This window comes from Narcine bancroftii, chromosome 4 (assembly GCF_036971445.1).
Source record: "Narcine bancroftii isolate sNarBan1 chromosome 4, sNarBan1.hap1, whole genome shotgun sequence".
NCBI classification, from domain to species: domain Eukaryota; kingdom Metazoa; phylum Chordata; class Chondrichthyes; order Torpediniformes; family Narcinidae; genus Narcine; species Narcine bancroftii.
Window position 1 is genome coordinate 236,389,097 of NC_091472.1, and position 22,699 is coordinate 236,411,795.

Consider the following 22,699-nt stretch of genomic DNA (forward strand, 5'->3'; position numbering starts at 1 on the left):
GACATATACCTTAAATGGTAGGGCACTGAGGAGTATGGTAGAACAGAGAGATTTGGGAATACAGATATATAATTTCCTGAAAATAGCATCACGGGTGGTGTAAGGTAAAACATCATGAGATGGGAATGTGTAGGGAGTTACCCTGTACAGGGCAGTAACAAGAAGGGGAGGTGTCCTTGTACTCCTGTTAGGTAAAACATCATGAGATGGGAATGTACAGGGCTATAACAAGATGTGAATGCATCCTTGTACTTACAAGATAAGAGAGACATTGATGGATTGAGAGGCAGGAAGCTAGCAGGGAAAGGATAGCAACAGTTTTAGTCATTGGACAAGTAATGATATGATGATGTTCTAAGCACATATCCAAGGGTATAAAAAATCACCATTTTGCTGATAACGGCAGAATGCATTCTCCGACTAACCTGGTTGGTCGCAAGTGTTACAATCCGGTAATAAAGAACAAAGAACCCTGATTTCGACTCAGCCTGGTGTTTGTCTCACTCATTCATGAACAAAGCAGACCTAACAGTGGATAGGGTCATAAAGAACTTTTGGCTTCTTCATAAATCAAAGTATTGAGTATCGGAGTTGGGATGTTATGATAAAGTTGTATAAGATGCTGGTGAGGCCAAATTTGAAGTATTGTGTGCAGTTTTGATCACTTAGCGACAAGAAGGATATTAATAAGATTGGAAGAGTGCAGAGGAGATTTACAATAATGTTGCTGGGACTTGAAGAACTGAGTTACAGAGAAAGGTTGGACAGGCTAGGACTTAATTCCCAAGGATGTAGAAGAATGAGGGAGATTTGATGCAGCATATAAAACTATGATGGGTAGAGAGATGGAGTAAATCCAGCAGCATTTTTCACTGATGTTAGGTGAAATAAAAATTAAAGGACATGAGTTAAAGGTGAAAGGGGTTAAGTTTAAAGGGAACATTAGGAAGAACTTCACAAGAGTATGGAATGAGCTGCCAGCTGAATTGGTGAATACTGGCTCAATTTTGACATATGTGGATATGAGAATATAGGATGTGGTTCAGATGCAGGTCAGTGGAACTAGGCAGAATAACAATTTCTGTCAGGGTGCATCATTATTTGATATGGGAACTGCAACTCAGATCACCACACAAATCCTCTTCCCCTCCACCACTGACATCTATATTTCCCATTATCTTGGAAATGAAGCCAACAAATGAGAAGACTCATCTCACCCAGGACACACACTCTTCAATGTGTTCATATTTAGGACAAAATAAAATCTTTCATTGTGCTCTGGTAGCAGCTGACAATTGCACTGAATGCAGGAATACCTCACTTTGTAAGGAAGATGATGCAAATGTAATTCAGGGCAACTGGCTTGTGGTGATGCTTGTCTGCTCTTAATTGGTTGGGAATGCTTTGTAAGTAAGGATTGCCTCACTGCACCAGAGCACTTGGGTGATACAGAATTAATTCAGCTGATAAATACATTTGATGTCAAGGTTCAGGATGCTACCCACACCCTGCTTGGTGTATTTATACTGACACTCTTTGAAGAGAGATTCTTATGGGAAACTGAAGGTTACAAGAAATGAAATATCATGAAATGAATAATTTTCTCCTTGCCCCCTCTGGCTTTCTCAGGCTATCTGAAAAGCTGGTCAGATAGCATTGGTCAGATTTGACTGCTTCAGTTAGGAGAGAGTGACAATACAAAGTTCATATCTGATTGTTGGGAACAAAATGAAATTGGTCTTTTTCTTGATACTTCATCAACTCTTTCTCATTGTGCATCTTGGCTTTCTTCCACTTGGTGATGTCGTCCGGATGCAGGACAGTGGAACTAGGCAGAGTAACAGTTTGACACAGACTAGAAGGGTTGAAGGGCCTGTTTCTGTGGTGTAGTGTTCTAGGCATCCCTCAGCAGCTTCTGCAGATGCACTATTGAAAGTACCTTGTCAAGGTGCATCACTGCATAATAAAGGAATTGCTTTTGCTGCCTTTGTCCTAGCTGGTCGTGATTGTAGAATTGGAAGGTGCTGTCTGAGGAGCTTTGATGAATTGTCACCGTGGATCTTGTAGTTGCTACAACCTGCTGTTTCTGTGCATAGATTGGTGGTGGAGTACCTTCTACCCAAGATACACAAACTCAATCATCTGGGCATACCCATTGTTTCTGCTTGCTCTTGCTCCACCAAACTAGTTTCTTCTTACCTTGACTCTATCTTTTCTCCCCTGGTCCAATCCCTCCTCATCTACATCTGTGACACCTCACATGCCCTCCATCTCCTCAATAACTTCAAATTCCCCGAACCGGATTGGCTCATCTTCATAATGGATGTCCAATCCCTTTATACCTCCATCCCCCACAGAGAAGGTCTGAAAGCACTTTGCTTCTTCCTGTACCAAAGACTCAACCAGTCACCTTCTACCACCACCCTCTTCTGCCTGCTGGAACTTGTGTTCACTTTAAATAACTTCTCCTTTAACTCATCTCACTTCCTCCAAATTGAAGGGGTAGCCATGGGTACCTGTATGGGTCCCAGCTATGCCTGCCAGTTTGTGGGTGTTGTGGAGCAATCCATGCTGCAAGCCTATACAAGCACAACCTCTCAACTCGGTATATCAACAGCTACAACGGGGCTGCTCATGCACCAGAGATGAGTTAGTTTGTCAACTTCATCCACTTTGCATCTAACTTCCACTCTGATCTCAAATTCATCTGCTCCATCTCCGATAATACTCTCCCCTTCCTGGATCTCTGTCTCCATCTTGGGAGACAAGCTTCCCACCGACATATACTACAAACCCTCTAACTCCCACAACTACCTTGACTACACTTTCTCACACCCTGTGTGATTCCATCCCCTTCAATTTCTCCATCTCCTCTGCATCTGTTCCAAATATAAGATCTTCCAGACCAGATTTTCCAAAATATCTGTCTTCTTCCACAAATGTGGCTTCCCCTCCACCACCATCAACTCAGCCCTCACCCGCATCTCCTCCATTTCCAGCTCATCTGCCTTGTTCCCCGCTGCCATTATGCAACAGAGTCCCTCTCATCCTCACCTATCACCCCACCAGCCTCCACATAATCCGCTGGAATTTCTGGCACTTACAACTCACTTACACCACTGGACACATTATTCCTTCTCCTCCCCTCAGGGACTGCTCCCTCCGTGATTCCCTCATGCACTCAATTTCCCTCCACCCCCGGCACCTTCCCCTGTGGCTGCAGGAGATGCAACACTTGCACCCATACCTCCTCCCTCACCACAGCCCAGAGCCCACTTCACTTGTATATCTGCAGCACTTATTTCCTGCATCCAATGCTCACTTTGTGGTGTTCTCTACACCAGAGAGAACATTCGCAATTTGGGGGAACGCTTCTCTAAGCACCCCTTCTCTGTCTGTAATCACAGAGACCTCCCAGTAGCCAACTATTTCAATTCTGAATCACACTCCCAGACCCACAAGGCCTTTTGCATTATCCCACCCTGACCACCCACAGATTGGAGGAGGAACACCTTGTGTTCTGGGTACCCTCCAACCAAATGAAATTAATATTGATTTCTCTGCTGTCTGCTAACTTGCTTGTCTTGTCTTTCCCCTCCCCTTTACTTTCTTTCCAGTTCTTTCCCCCTTTCCACCCCAAGCCATCCCTCCTTCCCTTTATTGCTGCTGTCCCCTCCCTCCCCTCATCCACCTATCATCTCCTGCCTTTGCTACCCCCCCCCCTTTTGTTTGGATGCCTCCCGGCATTTTCTCATACCTTGATGAAGGGCACAAGCCTGAAACATGGGTTTTGTATTTTTACCTTTGCTACTTAAAGGACCTGCTGAGCTTCTTCAGCATTGTTTTTTTTTTCACCATTAGTATTGCTTGATGCCCTTTATAGTACGGGAGAAAGAGAAGCAAAAGAGAGTCCATTCAGAGTCACTGTGTATGCATGGATTTGCCTCCAGCGCATCCGCAGTGTCTGCAGCCACACAGACTCCTGTTCGATTCATTGGCAATCCGAACTCCAGATCCAAACCCTTGACATGATCAGGAAGCCTTAAATACCAAAGCCCCTTTAGGAGCTCTTCTTGCCCTCAGCACCCTCTTGAATTCCATCTCTGATACCTGGTTCCCATAAGCCAGTCTCCAGCAGCCTGCGTGAGTTGCCACAACATGTGAGGGTCTTTCAGCTGCTCAGCCTCTTGCTGGTCCGCCACCATAATCAGGATGTCTCCTCTGCTTCTCAACGGGGTATTCTCCCCATTTTTGGTCAGTCTGCAGCTCTGCCAGAGTCTGCAACCCCTCGTGGACGCTGTTGAGCGCTGGTGCTACCATCTTTGGCATAGACCTTGTGGTAAAAACACAGAAATACTGGAAGAATTCAGTAGGTCTTGCAGCATCCATAGGAGGTAAAATACATAACTGATGTTTTGGGCCTGAGCCCTTCTTCAAGGTATGAGAAAAATGCAGACAGGCACCTGAATTAAAAGGCTGGGGAAAAGGAAAGAAGCAGGTAAGAGTTCAGACCAACAGTAAAATGATGTTAATTGGATATGGATAGAAGGACAGGAGAGAGGAAAGGTGAGAATTGATTGGTGGGGGCGGGGGGGTGGAGTTTGGCTCTGTGAATGTGGAGCTGGGGTAAAGGACACAGAGAGAAAAGGGAACAGAGAGAAACAGAGTTAAAGGAAAGGACAATAGGATAGGGATTTAAAGGAAATTAAAGCTGATGATAATGCCATCTAGTTGGAGGGATGCCCAGACAGAATATGAGGTGTTGTTCTTCCAATTTGTTGCTGGTCTTAGTCTGGCAGTGCACGAGATCATGGCAGACATGTTGGCAAGGAAATGGGAGGGGGAATTGAAAAGGCTGTCCAATGGGAGATTCTCGCTATTGCGGCAGACAGAACCGAGATGCTCAACAAAGCAGTCTCCCAGTGTGCATTCAGTCTCTCCACAATGGGAGTACTGGGTGACCCCTGCAAATGCACAAGTGAAGTGATGCTTCATTTGGAAGGACTGTTTGGGGCTCCGAATGGCGGTGATGGAGAAAGTGTGGGCACAAGTGCTGCACTTCCTATGGTCACAGTGTCGGTACCAAGGGGGAAATTGGTGATAAGGGAGGGCTGGATGAGGCAGTCACAGAGGGAGCAGTCCTTACAGAAGGCAGAGAGTGGAGGAAAGGGAAGATGTATCTGGTGGTGGGATCACGTAGTAGATGGCAGACGTAGCAGAGGATTTGTTGGATGTGGAGGCTAGTGGAGTGGTTGGTGAGAACAAGGGGAATCCTGCCCTTATTGCCTGTGGGGGTGGAGGGGGTCAAAGCAGATGTGCGGGTCAGGACCAAGTTGATGGTAGTAGAGGAGAAGCCATGATTTTTGAAGAAGAGGACATTCTGGAATGGATGACCTCATCCTGGGAGCAGATTTGACGGAGACAGAGGAATTGAGAGAAAGAAATGGAATCCTTACAGAGGACAGAGTGTGAAGATGTGTTGTCAAGGTAGCTGTGGGAGTTGGTGAGTTTACAGAAGATGTCTGTGAGAGTTTGTCTCCCGAGATGGATACAGAGATCGAGAAAGTGTAGCGTATTGCTAAAAATGGTCCAAGTAAATTTAAGGTTGGGCTGGAAGTTGGCAGCAAAGTGGATAAAGTCAATGAGCTTATCATGGGTGCATGAGGCAGCAATGAAGTAGTCTTTGATGTAGCAGAGGAAGGGTTGGAGCCATCAAGGCAGGTATAGCTGAGGTCCATGCAGTGCCCATGGCTACCCCTTTGACTTGGAATATCTCTTATTCCATCTGGGCACCCTCGAACCAAATGGCATTACCATTGACCTTTCCGGTTTCTGTTATCCCCTCCCCCACCCCTATCGTCCTTGTCTCCTTTCCTCTAGCTCTATCTCTCTCTGACCTTTTCCCTCTGTCTCCCTTCACAGAGCCAAAAACTACCCCTTTCCCCTTATCAATTTTCACCTTTCCTCTTCTGCCCTCTTATCGTAACCAATAAACACCTTTTTGTTGTCTATACTCCTCGCCCTCTCATTCTTCCCTTGTCACCAGATTTTTTTTATTATCAACCCCTTGCCTTCTTTTGCTCATACCTAGAGGAAGGGGTTCGGTCCAAAATGTCAGTAATATATCTTTACCTCCTATGGACATTGTGAGACCAGCTGAGTTCCTCCAGCATCTTTGTGGTCCATATTGGTACCAATACCACAGGTGAATATGGAGATGTGGCCTGTAGAATGAATTCAGGGAAGTAGCTAGGCAATAAGTTGAAAGCCAGGACTTCCAATTGTAATATCAGGATTATTGCTCATGCCAGGCACTAATGAGGCAAGAAACGGAAGCTCACACAATGCTATTTGTGACTAAGGAGCTGGTGTAGAACTGAAGGATTCAGATAGTTGGAACATTGGGCTCTCTTTCAGGTCTTCCTGCGGAGCTGGGAGCTTTACAAGAAGGGTTACATCTGAATTGGAGTGGGATCAATATTCTCAATGGGAGTTTTGCTGGTGCTACTGGTAAAGGTTTAAACAAGAGCGGCAGGGGATAGGAACCTGTGTGGCAGGGTGGCAAGTGGAGGAGTTGGGGGGATGGCAGATGCCAAGATAAGTCAGGCAGAGAGGACAAGAAGGGACACATAAATGGCTAAGTGAGACTTTATTTCAAGGCAAGGAGGTGTTGTGAGGAAGTCAACTGAACTCAAGCCTGGTTCGATACTTGGAATTTAATGTCATAACCATTTAGAAAGAGGTGAAAGAGATGGAGTTCTAGCATTGCTAATTAGGAAAAGTGTCATAGATTCACTCAGAGATGGCATAACAGTGGGTTCAACTCCTAAGGCAGTGTGGGTAGAGAACAGAAACAAGAAAGGTGATATTACTCTGCTGAGCTTTACTCTTGGCCTCCCAATAGCCACCAGGAGGTGGAGGAACAGATATGTTGACAAATGATGAAAGTTCCAAAAGCAACAAGGTTGTCGAAGTGGGAGACTTTAATTTCCCCAATATTGCTTTGGACATAGAACACAGTATAGATCCTTCGGCCCACGAAGTTATGCTGACCTATGTGAATCTACTCTACAACTATCTAATCCTTACCTATCTCACACCTATCTGACATACGTGCTTGTCAAAGAGTCTCTAAAATGTCCCTATTATATCACCACCACCATCCCATCAATCCATTTCAGTCACTAAGTTTATGAAGTTTTCGGAGGACTGTAGTCATTGACATATCCACACCTGCCTTCTGAAGAGTGTTTCTGATCTGTCAATCATTCGTTTGGGAATTTTTGTCAATTGTGATGAGAATTCTTCGTCATCAGCAGTGGAGATCTTCCTTGGAACACCAGTCCCTTTGTGATTACTGAGCTCACCAGTACGCTCTTTCTTCTTAATGATGTTCCAAATAGTTGATTTTGGTAATCCTAAGTTTTGGGCGATGTCTTTTATTGTTTTATTCTTGTCTTTCATCCTTGTAATAGCTTCTGGTCCTCGAGTTGAAAAATGGAAACTAGAGACCCCAAAGGTGATCAAAAGCTTAAAAGCAAGCCTAGCTCTCTTATACCTGCACCAATGAAGCAATTAAGCATACCTGAATACTCACAAACACTTGTGAAGCCAAATGTCCCAAACATTATGGTGCCCTGAAATTAGGGGACTATGTATAAAGAAAGTGCTGTAATTTCTACGTGATCAAACCAAAATGTATCCAAATAACTTTGAATAAAATCTGGAATGTGTACTTTCATTACATGTGAATTTTTTGATTCCATATTTAAAACTGAAGCAAAAGAGCAAATAAAGGAAAAAATGTCTTTGTCCTAAACATTATCACAGTCACTGCCTTACCTTCATCAATTTTTCTGTCACCTTGATTGGGATCGTGAGTTATCACTTTGTGCAGGTTGGGTTCATATCAATTCTATTAAGTTGTTGGAAACTATTATGAAAGCAGTCGATGTGGGTAGGGCAGTGAATGGTCTTAGGAAGGCATTTGACAAGGTAGGCTGATCCAGAGGTGCAGATGCACAGGATCAACAGTGTATTGATAATTTGGAATCAGATTTTACTGGCACATAGAAGACAGATTGTAGTGATGGAAGGCTGTTTTTCAGGCTAGAGTCCTTTGACCAGTGGTGTTCAGGGGTCTGGGTGACCACTGTTGTTTGTAATGACATGGATGAGAAAGTAGGTGGCTGGGTTAGTAAGTTTACACATGACATTAAGATTGGTGGGATTTTGTACAGAATAGAGGGTTATAAAATAATACAACAGGAGAGGATCAGTTACACATATGGACAGAGAAATAGCAGATGGAGTTCAATCTGGACAAGTGTCTTCAGAGGTCAAATGTAAGGGAAATGTCCACAGTTACTGGCAATACTCCTAAAAGCATTGGCCCAGAGGGATCTGGGGTCCAGGTCCATAACTCCTTGAAAGTGTCCACGGAAAAGGTGGTTAAGGCATATGGTTTGCATGGATTCATTGGTAGAGCATGAAGTATAAAAGTGAGGAGGTAATGTTGCAGCTAAATAAACTTTTGGTTGGGCTGCACTTGGAAAGCTGCGTGAAATTCTAGTTGCCCCATTACAGGAAGCATGCATAGGCTATGGAAAGGGCACAGAAGAAATTTACCAGAATGTTGCCTAGTTTCTTTAGGGTATGAGCAATGGGTAAAGGTTGGGCAAACTGAGATAGTTTACTCTGGTATGTAGGAAGCAGAGGAGAGACCTGGTAGAAATGTATGAAATCATTAGAACAAATGATAGGGTGGATAGTGAAAAAATCTTCTATGATTTACCTGGAAGATGTAACTGAAGGTCCTCTTCCCAGGTCTGTTTAATTTTGTCATTAGAATTTGATTGCAATCTTAATAACTTATTATAAATGTTACTTACTAAACCCTTATGAGAAGGGTTCAAATGAAAAAAAGTGTCTACATCATTGGTATGAAGTTGGATAGTTTGGCAGTAAAGTATTCAGAAAATAACTAATTTGGAAGGATCTAAAAAAATGTGACTTAGGTATATTATATTTATTGGATAATTGTTCAAAAGTCTTTCAGCTATCATCTATAAACAAATCTGAAAAATAAATTATTCCTTTAGCTTGCAAAAAGAGAAGGCTTGATAATTATAAATGGTTGAAAAAATAATTAAATGAAAAGGTTGTGGTGGTGCACATTGGTCGATGGCGAACTGGCTCCGTGTGTAACACCACGCTATTGGAGCAGCCGCGTGGAGATGGCACTGTTGGGGGGGGTTCAACAACACCTTGTGGCTTAGGCCAAGGCATGCGCCTCTAGGCAGCTCACGCCGGCCCTTAAAGGGCACACACGAAGATTCAAATAAAGCGGTTCAACTAAAATCTGTACCGCTACAAGGTACTAGATAAAATAAAGTTTCAAGTTAAAGAACTTCTGAAATTGAAACCAAATCCGTAATATACATTTAAGTATTGGGTTGAAGGTATGTCTACTAATCGTAGGATGTATAAAAGAAAGAGCTGCTCCCAATAAAGAGGCTACTGAATACCTCTGCACGGAATTCAATTCCAAATCTACCCAATAAGGGCGTTCAAATTTATCGAATAGTAGATCCATAAAATAATATAGCGGATGTTAACTGCCCAATAATAGTCTAAGATTAGGTAAAGCCATACCACCATCTTTCTTTAATTTCTGCAGATGGAATTTACTCAATTTGGCAGAGAATGTGTATTGAATTCTGTATTTTGTTATTAGCCTGTAATTAATGTTGAATAATCTAATACTTAATTTCTTAAATTGCTTTCCAGTGGCTGTAATTCAGATATAAACTATTAGAATTGCTTTGGTAGTTGCACGAAGTTTGCAGAGATGTCCTCAAATGTGGTGAGAAATCCAAAAAGATATATTTGGAATGATAATTCAGCATTGATATTTGCTTCTCACAAGGAATAGATGGGCAAAAGATATGAAAATGTTAGGGAGAGACAAGGAAAAATTAACACCAAGAAAAACTACTGGATCAATGTTGGACTTAATGTATACCAAAACTGATCCATTTCAAGATAACATGCAGCTACGGTGGGGGTGGCACAGTTGGCGTAGCAGTTAGCGCAACATCTTGACAGCGCCAGCAATTGGGACTAGGGTTCATATCCCGTACTATCTTTAAGGAGTTTGTACATTCTCCCCATGTTTCTGTTGGTTTTCCCCAGGGGCTCTGGTTTTCTCCCACCATTCAAAATGTACTGGTTAATTGGGTGTAAATTGGGCGGCATGAACCCGTGATCCAAAATGGCCTGTTACTATGCAGCCCTCAAATTTAATAAATTTAAATTTAAAGCCTCACACACAACCACCTATTCCGAAAAAATGCAGAAACAATTATGCCTTCCTCTGTGCATAGATCAGAAACATTACCTTGAAAACCAGATGGATCATCATTTGGAGACCAATCTTGCCTGGATATTTTCCTGCAATGTTATGTGATGACAAATTAAAAAGGTTGGCTCCAGTTTCTGTACAGAGAGCATGAACCAACATTTTCTTTCCGACTCCAGATGGACCTGCCAGCAACAAAGACTTCACCAAAGGAGCTTTCTCATGCACAGCTTGGGAACCTGCAAAAGGAATTCAAGATCTTCATTAGAGAGATACTCAAACTCCACAGAAATGAATTTATTCAATGTCCAGTTCTGCTTCAGGTGTTCCATGTTATTTGCTTTTAGCATTAAATCTGGATAACTAAAAAAAAGATTTAATTGTAGCTTAATTGAGTTACTTGTAACAATAAAGAGACTTGGTAGATAAAGACAACTTAGCTCCCCTGAACAGAGGACTTAGAACAACGTGGCAATATCTTCCAGTTAGAACCAGGAGAAAAAAAGCAAAAAAAAACATGCAGCTCAGAAGGGAAATTGGGAACACTTAGTCCATGAATAGGGAAGTGGGATCTCTATAATTTTCCAAAAAATGCTCCAGATGTCTTGCAAAATATATTTTTTAATTTTGAGCTTGAAACATTTTTGCTGAGGAAGGGTATAAAAAATAGATCCAATGGATCCATTTCATCCATGATCCAATAAATGAAAGAATCATGTTGTTGGTTTATTCCAACTAAGTTTATAAATAAGAGCAGAGATTTCATGGTAACATTCTGAGCTCACCATCACCACCACCACCCCCATCCCACACCTCCACTGACCCCATCATGGAGAGAGAGTTAAAGTTTGTAATCTGGATTCAGAAGGTGACGTTTGGGGTGGGAAAATAATTCTGAGAAAGACTAGGCATTTCAAGGCGTTACCATACGAAGAGAAGATCGGAAATAATAGGGGTTTGCCATTTGGGCCTTCATGTCTGAACCAAAGTAAGATAATAGCTATTCTTTAATCTCAGTGCAACTTTCCTGAAAATCACCCAGTTTTGTTGAATTTATTGCTTTTCTGTCTCAGAGACTGAGCATTTTAGGTAAGGAATTCCAGACATCCTACCCTTTGGGCAGATATATTTCGTTTGATTTCTAACCTGACAATTGATCCCTTATTTTGAAAGAGAACCTAGGTTTTCAACATTACAGCTGCACCTATATAGTCAACCCAGGCAGGTGTTTTCCATGTTTCAATGAGAACATTGCTCATTCTTCTGAACTCCAAACAGTACAGATCTGGTTTGCTCAATCAGCTTTCAGTGATTCATGTACAAGGGCTCTTAATGCCAACATAATTCAAATGAAAAATTTTGCTTAAATAAACAATGAATACAGATGGAATTAATTGAATGATGCAGCATATGGTGGTATAATTTTCTATCCATTGTATGAAATGAACAGCACTCACATGACTTTTTTTAACCTGCATCTGCTGGTGTGTTCATTGAAGCCATTAAACAAAATATCTTGCCGGAGAAAACACCAACCTTCATGATATCTTCTCAGGGTGTTACCTTGGCGCTTGTGTGGATGGGGCAGTGGAATATGTTGCTTTAAGCACACGAGGTTCCATGCTTGTTTCATTATTTGTTATGACAGTTTTAAGGCTCTCATCACTTTCTTCTTGAATCTTAATTGAGATGGCATATAGGAGGTTCCAATTGGATTGGACATATCAGATTATGGGGAAAATAGCCAGTGCTCCCACTCAACAGAAAGAGATATGTAGTTTGAGAGAAAATAGGGATAGGTTCTGCCACACATGCAGACAAGACCAAAAACAAGTAATCTGGAGATATGAGCAAATAATGAAGAAGTAGAGGAACATAGCAGGTCAGGCAACATCCAGGGAGAGAAATGGACAGTCAACATTCCAGGCTGGGACCCTTCATTGAATCAAAGCTGGGAGGGGAACAAGCAAGCATAAAAGGGAATGGCTGGGAAGAGGCCTTTTGGCCCACAATGTCTCAATCTAAACTTTCCCTACCTCACAACGATAACCCTCTATTTTTCTTGCATCCATGTGCCTGTCAAAGAGCCTTTTAATGACTCTATTGTATCAGCTCCTGCCACCACCCCAGGAAATGCATTCCAGGCACCCAGTATGCTCCTGTGTAAAAAAAAACTTTCCCCTGACTTCTCCCTTAAACTATCCTCCCTTTACTTTATACAGATGTCCTCTGGTGTTTATTACAGTTGCCCCGGGAAAAAGGTGTCCACCCTATCTATGCCACTCATATTGGAAAATGAAGGCGGGACAAGGTGGGAGTGGAGAGGGGGTAGTTAGAGAGAAAAGTGAGAACAGGAGTAGGTGAAGAGGCTGATGTCAACAGTGGACGGGGGTTACCCAAAACCAGAAAAATATAGTTCATGCTGCTGGTTTCAGGCTATCCAAGATGAATGTGATACGCTGTTCCTCAAATTTATGTTTGGTTTCACGCAGGCAATGGATGAGGCCAAGGACAGACATAACTATGGGAGTGGTGAAGGGAATTAAAATGCTTGGCCACGGGAAGCTCCAGCTTGCACCTGAGAGAGTTCAGGAGCTCAGTGAAGTTGTCACTTAACTTACCTTTGATCTCACTGATGTAGAGAGCCATATCAAGTGCATTGAATGCAGGAGATTAAGTTGGATAAGATGCTCTGACTACAAGGTCTGTTTATGTCTCAGGTAAGGGGTGGGGGTAGAGGGAAGGGGGAGATTTGAGATCAAGTATGTACTTTCTGAGGTTGTAATGGAAAGTTCCCAAAGAAATGGAAGGTGGGTGGGGTGTGAAGGGCTAACCAAGCAACACTGTGAGAATGAAACCTGTGAAAAGTGGAAAGGACTGGGCAGAGGGAGGTGTGGCTGGTGCTGAGATCACATTGAAATTGGTAGATGTATCTGAGAATGATGTGCTGATGCAGAGGTTGATGAGCTGAAAAGTGAAGACCAGAGGGACTCTGTCCTGGGAGAGGTGAGGTGGGAGTGAAAGTGCATGAAATGAAGCTAATGTGGGAAGGGTGTCATCAAAGGATGTCACAGCAGGAAGAAGCCATATTTCCTGAAGAAAGAAAACATTCTGGACAGCCTAGAGCAGGACTTATCTCAAAAACAGATGCAACAGAGATCAGAGTATTCCAGCAAAGAAACAGGCCCACAGGCCCACTTTATCTATGCCAAAAAATGCCCTCTTGCTTTAGTCCCTCGCCCACATTAAGTCCATACACCTCCAATCCCCTCCCATCCATGTAATTATCCCAGAGCTTTTTAAAGGAAGCTGATCTACACCCTCTTGCAGTTTGCTTGGGAGCTGATTCCATGTACCCACCACCACCTGAGTGAAGAACTGTCCCCTCATGCCCCTTTAAATCCCATCCACCTTTCCTTATAGTTATGTCCTCTTGTCTTAGATTCTCCAAATCTGGGAAACAGACTGTCTTTATTCACCTTATCAATGCCTCTAATAATTTCAATTAACCTCAATAAGATCCCCTCTCAACCTCTGATACAATAGAGACATTAAAATAGGCCTAGATTTTCCAGTCTCTCCCCATAACTCAACTTCCCTCATTCTGGCAAAAGAATGGATAAACCTCTTCTGAATGCTTTCCAAATTACCTTTCTATAACTAGGCGATGTAAACTGCATACAATATTCCAAGTGTAGCCTCAGCAGCAACTTCGACATGACATTCAAGCACTAGTATTCAATGCCTCGACCAATGAAGGCAAACATCGAAAGTACTGTTCACAACACTGTCTACCTGTGCTGCTGTCTTTAAAAAAGCTATATACCTGCACTCCTTGGTTTTTCTGCTCAATAACACACTTCAGTGTACTGCCGTTAATGGGGAAAGTCCTGCCCTGGTTTGATTTACCCAAATGCAGCACATCGAACCTCTCCGAGTTGAACTGCATCTGCCATTCCTTAGCCAAGTTCCTTACCTGATCTGAATCCCATTGTAGTCCCAGGTAACATTCTTTGCTGTTTACCTCAGCATACATCTTCCTATCTTCAGCAACCTTACAAATCTTTCCACAAATATACTTGACTAAATAATTTTGTATGTCACAAAGAGCAAGGGTCTACAGGTACTGAACTCTGAGGCACTCCACTGGCCACAGTCCTTATGTCTAAAAAACTTCCTCCTGTAACTATTTTCTGTTCATTTGTTCCAATTGCCTGGTTGACCACCAAGCTCATTGAGCCACAGGCTTCCACTACAGTCTATCATGTGGGCCTTATCAAAAACAATTCATTTAAATAACATCAACTATCTTGTCCTTATCCATCCTTTCTCACTGTAAAAAATTCTGTCAAGCTTTTCCATGCATAAATCTATGCTGGTTCTCCTTAATTTTCCCTTGGCCATCCAAATGTTAATAAATTGTATCTTTTAGCGGCTCCTACGGTAGAGCTACTAAAGAAATACAAACACACGCCAGAGTAGTCAACTCAAGACTGATTTATTCAGGGTTTACAGGCTTCTTTTATATACTGTGTCCGGGGTTCCACGGGACAAGGTGGGACGTCACTATGAGATTGCTGCCGATCCACTTTTCTAGCCTTGTGAGTGTCCCACGACTTCTGGCAGGAGACTCAATAGCTCAGCGTGCCATTCCTCGGCATTCAGTATACCCAGTGTGCGGTCCATTAGGTGAGTAGGCAGACGTCCGTATTAGGATTCCACACGCCCGCAGAACCGTGCCGTCGACAGTTCGGATTGCCGTGCTGTGCGCCCACTTGGCCCGCTACACGGCCGCTACAATCTCTCAGAATCCTCTCCAGCAGTTGACCCACCACTGATGTCAGACAAACAGCTCTGTAGTTACCTGAATAATCCTTAAAACCCTCTTTAAGTGACGGCACCGCTTACCATCTTTCAGTCCTCCACTCATCACTCATCTGTGATGAGTTAAACAAGTCTGTCAAGGCCTCAATAATTTCCTTCCTGCCTTCTCACAGGTTGTGGGATGCACCTGGTCTGAACTTGCAGATTTATTCACTTCGATACTATCCAAGACTGCTAACATCTGTTCACGACTAATGCAGACCTAGCCTCAGGTAACTTTATTTTCCACCCTCACCTCCCACTCCAACTCATCTTGCTCCACCATGAATACTCTACAAAACCTTCATTTAAGATCATCCATCCCCTCTAGTGCAAAACATAGACACCCATCCTGATCCTTAAGGGGACCTATTCTTGTGATCCTTTTGTTCTTAATATACTCATAGTCTTTCTAGATTCTCCTTTACACAGTCCACCAAAGCTATCTCAAAATCACTTTTAGCCTTCTTAATTTCCCTCTTTATTATGATCCTATATTCCGAATATACCCCAAGGGATTCCCTTACCTTTCTGCCTGTATCTGATATGTGCCTCTATACCTCTATGCAATATCACAGGCACCAGACCACTTACGACATTACAGGCACCAAACTTTACTCCATCGAGGACATCTACATGAGGTGGTGTCTTAAAAAGCAGCTTCTATCCTCAAAGACCCACCACAACCCAGGCCATGCCCTCTTCACTCTGCTACTATCGGGGAAAAGGTTCAGGACCCTAAATGACACAAGGACAGCTTCTTCCCCTCTGCCATCAGATTCCTGAATAATCAATGAGCCAAAGACAGTGCCTTACTTTTCGTGCACTATTTTTAAAATATATAGTAATGTTATGAGATGGTTATAATATGAACATTTGTTCTATGCTGCTGCCAACATCGAATTTCACAACTTGTTCATGGCAATACATTCTGATTCTGATCTCCCTCGCGAATCAGGGCTCCTTTATGTCAAGGTGGCCAAACCTTTTAGGTTGTGGACCACATACAGAAAAATATAAGGAGTTACAGGCCAAACAGCAGTTTTCAACCTCCGTCAGCTCCTTTAGCAGGCTGTTTAAAGTCTGTATGGAGCCGACGGCAGACAGACTGGGTGGTTGAACCCTGTGGTGGAGCACTGAGACTTGGTTCTGCGCCAGCTGAAACATTGCCATTACTGCAACACCAGCAGCACCGCCATTCTTTTCTTCTCCTAATGGGCCACTTAAAAATGGGCAATGGGCTGCAGATGGCGTGGCGGCCAGAGTTTGGCCAGCCTTGCTTTACATTGTTATTGCTGCCCTTTATCCTCCTGGTAACATGACCTTCCTTGTCATATTCTTAAACACTTTTCATTTGTCATGCTTTTACCCTTGAACATTTGCATCCAGCCAACTTGTGTTAACTCCTGTCTAATCATTTCTAAAGTGGCCAAACTTCAAGATCAGTGAATATCCTTTTTCTTAACTATCTTAAATTGTGGTCACTGTCCCTACATGTCTCCTACCGATACCACAGTTATATGACCAACATTATTTGCAGAAGAAGGTTTTCAATTATTACCCCTTCCCCAATCAGCCGATCCACATACTACTGTGGAAAGTTTTCCTGGACTTAATTAACAATGTTCATCCTGTCCAATCCTCTAACACTTTAACATTCCCAGTCAATGTTGAGGAAGTTGAAATCACCTGCAGTATCAGCTCTGCTAAGTTTACTGACTTCAGCAGTTTCTCTTCATTATTTGATCCTCTAGCTCCCAGTAATTGGTGGCCTGTAGTGCACATCCATCAAGTGGCCACTCCTATTTGGCTCCTGATTTCCATCTTTACTGCCTCACACCATAGTTCTCTGGCAACATCCTCACTAAGGGCTATGGTGATCACTTCTTTGCTGAAAATTGTAACTTCTCCCCTCTCCCCATTTTTTCCCACTGTTCCTATCACATCTGCAACTACGGTACCCCAGAATATTGAGCTGCCAGTCCTGGTCCTCCTCCAACCATGTCTCAATTATAGCTACAGTAGCCCCTATCTAACCTCTAAGTTCATCCACTTTCCCGTCGAACTCCTTGGGTTGAAATAAGCACAACAAAGTTGACCTGCCTCAGCTCAATGCTTGCCCCCACCACCCTGTTCTGCTTCGATGCACTTCCTTTACCTTCCTCACTATCGTTACATTTTTAAGTCTATCATGGTTTTCTCTGCCTCCCACCCCACAGACTAGTTTGAAGATTCCTTGGTGCATCAAGTAAATTTCCCTCCAGAATATTAGTCCCCCTCTTGTCCAGGTGCAACTTGAACTAGTATCTCATATTGGCTGCCTCTGTCTCAGAAAAGATCCCAAATCTGAACTCCTCCTCTCTTCACCAACTGCTCAGCCATGTGTACATATGCTCGATCCTCTTGTTCCTCCTCTCACTTGTAGTAATCCTGAGATTACCACCTCAAAGCTCCTACTTTTTGATTTATGTCCTTAGTCCCTGTGTGGAGAGATTGGGAGAAAGATTTCACATCTTTACAAGACACAGTACAGGTGTCTTTGGATAATTTATATCCTGAAAAGGAGATGGAGGTCCACAAAGAGAAGTATCAGAAATTGTCCAAATGGAAGGTAGAAATTTAATTGGGTTTGAAATGGGATCTAGATCAGATGGAGAGCTGGAATAAGGATGCAGTTCAACTCAGAAGAGTGTGAGGTGCTGCATTTGGGTAAAACAAACTGTTAATGGCATTGTCCTACAGGGTATTAGGGAGCAGAGGGATCAAAGGGTCCAGGTACATAGCTCTTTAAACATGGCAGCACACGTAGACAGATTAGTGAAGAGGGTGCTTGGGAGACTTACTTTCATCAGCCAGGCATTGAATATGGGACATTTTGTTGAAGTTATGCAGGATGCCTAATCAGCCTTGGAATATTGTATGCAGTAATCAGCCTTGGAATATTGTATGCAGTTTTGGTCGCCTTGCCATAGGAAGGATATTATAAAAGTGGAAAGGGTACAAGAGATTTACAAAGTTGTTACCATGATTAGAGAAGTTGAGTAATCATAACAGACTGGATAAACTCATTATTTTTCCTTAGAGGATAGGAGATTGAGAAAAGGTCTTATTGAGGTCAATCACGAAGGGCATAAATAATGTGAATAGTGACAGTCTGTTTCCAAGACAAGGAGAATCTGAGATGAGAGGGCATAACTATAAAGTGATGGGGTTGGGATTAAGAAGGGACATGAGGGACAGTTCTTCACTCAGAGGATGGTGGGTATATGGAACAAAGTGATGGAGGCAGGTGTATGTCCTTTAGAAATACTTGGATAATGACATGGATGGGAGAGAATTGGAGGATTCTGGGCCTAATGTGGGCAAATGAGACTAAAACCTGGACCTGTGGGCCTGTTTTAGTGATGATTTTATGACTTGGAGTAGAAGCTGAAGTGGAAGTTAGCAAGTCTACCTGTCTTCCACCTCTCCCACCTTCATTTGTTCAATATTCTATCACCTCTTGGCCTATCCCCAGCCACCACTCCCCTCCCCCACTCTTTATGCTTGTTATCTCTCCTTCCCACTTTAGTCTTGATAGCAGTCCATTTCTCTTCATGGGTGCTGCATAACCCACTGAGTCTCTCCTGCTTCTCTATTTATGTTCATAGATTCCAGCATCTGCAGTTCCAATTATTGTAACTCAGAGATGTGTTGGATGCAACCTAACAACTGTTAACTGTATTTGATATACATTCTCAACTTTCTCATGGTAAATATAAAAAAAAACTAAATAAAAATATAAAGAAAATATTTTCAATTCTCAGTTGACTTTTTAACTCATATGTTCAGTAAGCACCAAATGATCCGCCTGGTTTCCATTTGATATTGGTAGTATTCCCATTAGAAAGTCTGCGGGAAATCCACCTTTCAATTCTGAATGAATTATTAATGTGCTCTTTTCCTAAGCCAATGTGTATCCCAAGTGGCTTCCATTAATTAGGCACTGATGAAAGAGAACATGAACTCGATTTAGCTATTTACATTTTAAACCTTCAGATTTCAGTGTGCACTTACTGGACACTTCCTAAATGGCTAATGATTTTTCAGGAAAACAGTTCATTTAAAATGCAGAATTAAAATGAAAACACTTTATTCTGAAATACAATATTGCATGGAATTTTGAAAAAAAGATAGCAAAGCAATTAATGCTTTGTTTTCATTACAAATAATATTATTATAGAATCTCCCATAACTTCAATGGCAAAAGAGGGTGTGAGAGAGTGAGCAAGAGTATTGCAATAAAAATTCAAACAAAACTAAATGTTGTGAATGTGCATATAGACTGGGAAGGAGCTCTGCTGCATCAATCCAGCAGCATCTCAAAATTAATCTCACCATGTTTAGACAATGATCAAAGGTTGCATCGATTGAGAACAAAACTTTGAACACAGGATTTCCCACAACCCCAGAGACCTTAAAAACAGAAATGAAAGTCCCATGGAACAAGAAAATTTAACCATGTTACGTATGACAAACAGTAGCAAAAATAAACTGCACCAATTTTCTTTCTTTTATTCTCTCTTTCAGAAGATGAGGCAGTTTCTCATATTCTAGTGGTGTCTGAATCTTTACTAAAACATGCACAGTATACCATGGTGGATTTTTTGTATTGTTAGCTTCTGCTGTGATCAAATTTCCAAGCATGCATTTAAGACACTAAGTTCCCTTTCCACCATTGGCTCCAATCTACACTTCCTACTTCCTTGTAAAAGCAGCCATTAAATAATACATTGCAGCCATTAAATAATACATTGCACCCAGCCTCTCTCTTCTTCCTCCACATGTCAGGAAGATTCACAAGTGTGAGATCATGCACCATCAAATTCAAGGACAGTTTCTTTCAGCCTGTTATCAGACTCCAGAACGAACCATATAGAAGAAAATGAGAAATATGAGAAGAAATCAGTCATCTGACCCGTCAAAATTGCTCCGCCTTTCAATAAGAACATGGCTGACATGGATGTGGACTCAGTTCCAAGACCTTTTCTCTGTATTCCTTAATTTTCCTACAATGTTAAAAATTGATCTAACTTTGATAGATTGATTGAAAATTGATTTAATGAGGTAGCCTACACTGTTTGCTTTGGCAAATAATTCCACAGATTCACTACTCTCTGGGAAAAGCAGTTCATCTTCATCTCTGTCCTAAATCTACTCCCCTATCTTGAGGAAATGTCTTAGTTCTAGACTCACCTACAAGTGGAAACAACTTTCTTTCCTCTATCTTAACAATCTTTCAATTTCTATTAGTTCCCCTTTCCTTTTTATAAATTCCAGCGAGTATCGTCCCAGGCGACTCGGTCTCTCCTCATATGTTGACCCCCTCATCTCTGGAATTAATCCAGCGAATCACTCTGCACTGCCTCCTTTTCTCAAGTTAGGAGATGAAAACAGCAGACACTGCTCCAGGTGCAGCCTCACCAGTACCCTGTGCAATTGCAGCATTATCCCCCTGCTCTTAAATTCAATCCCTCTGGCAGTGATAGCTAACACTCCATTTGCCTTCATGATAGCCTGTTGTACCTGTAATCAAACCTTTTGCAATTCATGCACAAGCCCGTCTACAAGTAAAATAATGTTGCTTTGTTCTGTTATAACTTCTTTCTCTCTGCAACTTTGTACTGTTTATGATTTGATGAGCTGGATTAGTCACAAAAAATCTTTCTTGCTACATCTTAATACATGTGACAATAAACGAACACCAACGTGACTTTGCTCAACAATCAACACAAGGTATCTACAGGACTTACCTGACGTGAATGTTTTAAAAAAATTATATATGTATTGTTTTCTACTAGATGGGCTAAAATAGTCTGTGAACTGTTACTTTCTTAACCTTCTTCATTTGAAAGGGTATCCCATGCTGGAATTCTGAACATAGTTGAACAGGAAATTCTGCAGACTCTGGAGTTGCAGTTATTACACAAAAGTGCTTGAGAAACTCAACAGGTCTTGCAGGATCTTACAGGAAGTAAAGGATAACAAATGTTTTGGGCCTGAGCCCTTTGTCAAGGTATGAGCAAAAAGCAGACAGGCACTGATTAAAAAGTGCGAGAGGCAGGAAAGGAAGAGGCAGGGGAAGAGCACAGGTGAACAGGTAAGAGGTCATAGGTGGGTAAAGGGGGTAGGCCACAAAAAAAGCTGAGGTGATGGAGGAGAGTACAGGTCTCTGAATGGAGAGGGAAGGGCTTGGGGAGCTGAAGGAAAGGAGATAGGGGTCAGCTGTTCTACGGTGTATTATCCAAATGACTGTTTGGCCATTCTGAACTGGGGTGAGAAGCGATTTTTATTTTCATCAAAAAGATTAGTACATTGTTGGAATTTCTCCCCAAAGGGGTATAGTTGTTCAGTGCATTCAAGATTTGGGGATATCGAGTGAATCAGAGAATAATGTGATTGTGCAGGAAAGCAGCATGAAGCCATGTTCTTACTGGATAGCTGAGCATGGACAAGGGGTCAAATGGCCTAACCAGCTGTGTATTACAGGTATGTTTAAACAGTCTTTCAGCATGGTAGCAAACCGTGGTAAACCAATGTTGCATGTATTTGTCTGGACAAGCACACGCATTGGCTGGCTGTACCTGTGGCCCCTCCCACAGGCTCCTGTATAAAGATGACTGTTCTACAGCCCCCTCCTCAGTGCAGGACAGTCAAAACAGTGTGTATGTGCCCTTATTCTTTAGTGAATAAAAGCCTATTGGTTTCTCAACCCTCAGTCTTTGAGTAATTGATGGTGCATCAATTTTATTCTCTAAAGTTCTTGCAATGGAGTAGATCCTGAAGCCAGAAAAGCTGGAAATTGACCTTCAATTGCCTGAGGCATCTACCTGCTTTGAACTCTGGCCACGCTGTTTTGAAGCATTCCTGCAGGTATCTTCAGCCATCGTGCGGTCAGAGATTGACAAATTGCAGGTACTGCATTCCCAAGTCAGCACCCTGGTGTACTTGATGAACAGGAATGCCACATCGTACCAGGAGGTATTGGACATTCTTAAAGGCCAGGACCTGTGGAAGATCAATGTTGTCTATGCCAGGCAGCTTCTAGTAACCCACTAACAGTGACCTGGTGAGTTGAATACCTAGCACCTTCTAGCCCTGTGAAGGGCCTGTGAATGTAAGACCGCGACTGCTGCTGAGTACACTGAGGACATGATGAGGGATGCCTATGTCACCGAGATCTGGTTAAACTACATGCACCAGAGACTTTTGGAACAAGGGGAGCTCAGTCTGCGGAGAGCAGTTGAGCTTGCAGGTACGCTGGAGGTGGCCTTCCAGAATATGGAGGCCTACTCGACAGATAATGTGGCCACGGGGGGCGTGGCAAGATGGCGTAGGGAACAGACGTGCCTTCCAGACCTCTCCTGACTCTGATTTATTGTTTTGTCTTTAAATGCCCATTAAAGTTCTTTTAAAAGTTTATAAATAATAAGAGGT

The 22,699-nt window shown here is 42.5% G+C and overlaps 1 protein-coding gene across 3 annotated transcripts in view; it reads right to left on the minus strand.

Annotated features, from left to right (window-relative positions):
* The window catches only part of LOC138761738 (dynein regulatory complex protein 11-like), a 320,096-nt gene that overhangs the window by 77,956 nt on the left and 219,441 nt on the right, over positions 1–22,699 (minus strand). For all 3 annotated transcript variants that reach the window (XM_069934395.1, XM_069934394.1, XM_069934396.1), the window contains exon 15: positions 10,400–10,599. In XM_069934395.1, the coding sequence (XP_069790496.1) occupies positions 10,400–10,599 (200 nt within the window). The remainder of the gene's footprint in view (positions 1–10,399; positions 10,600–22,699) is intronic.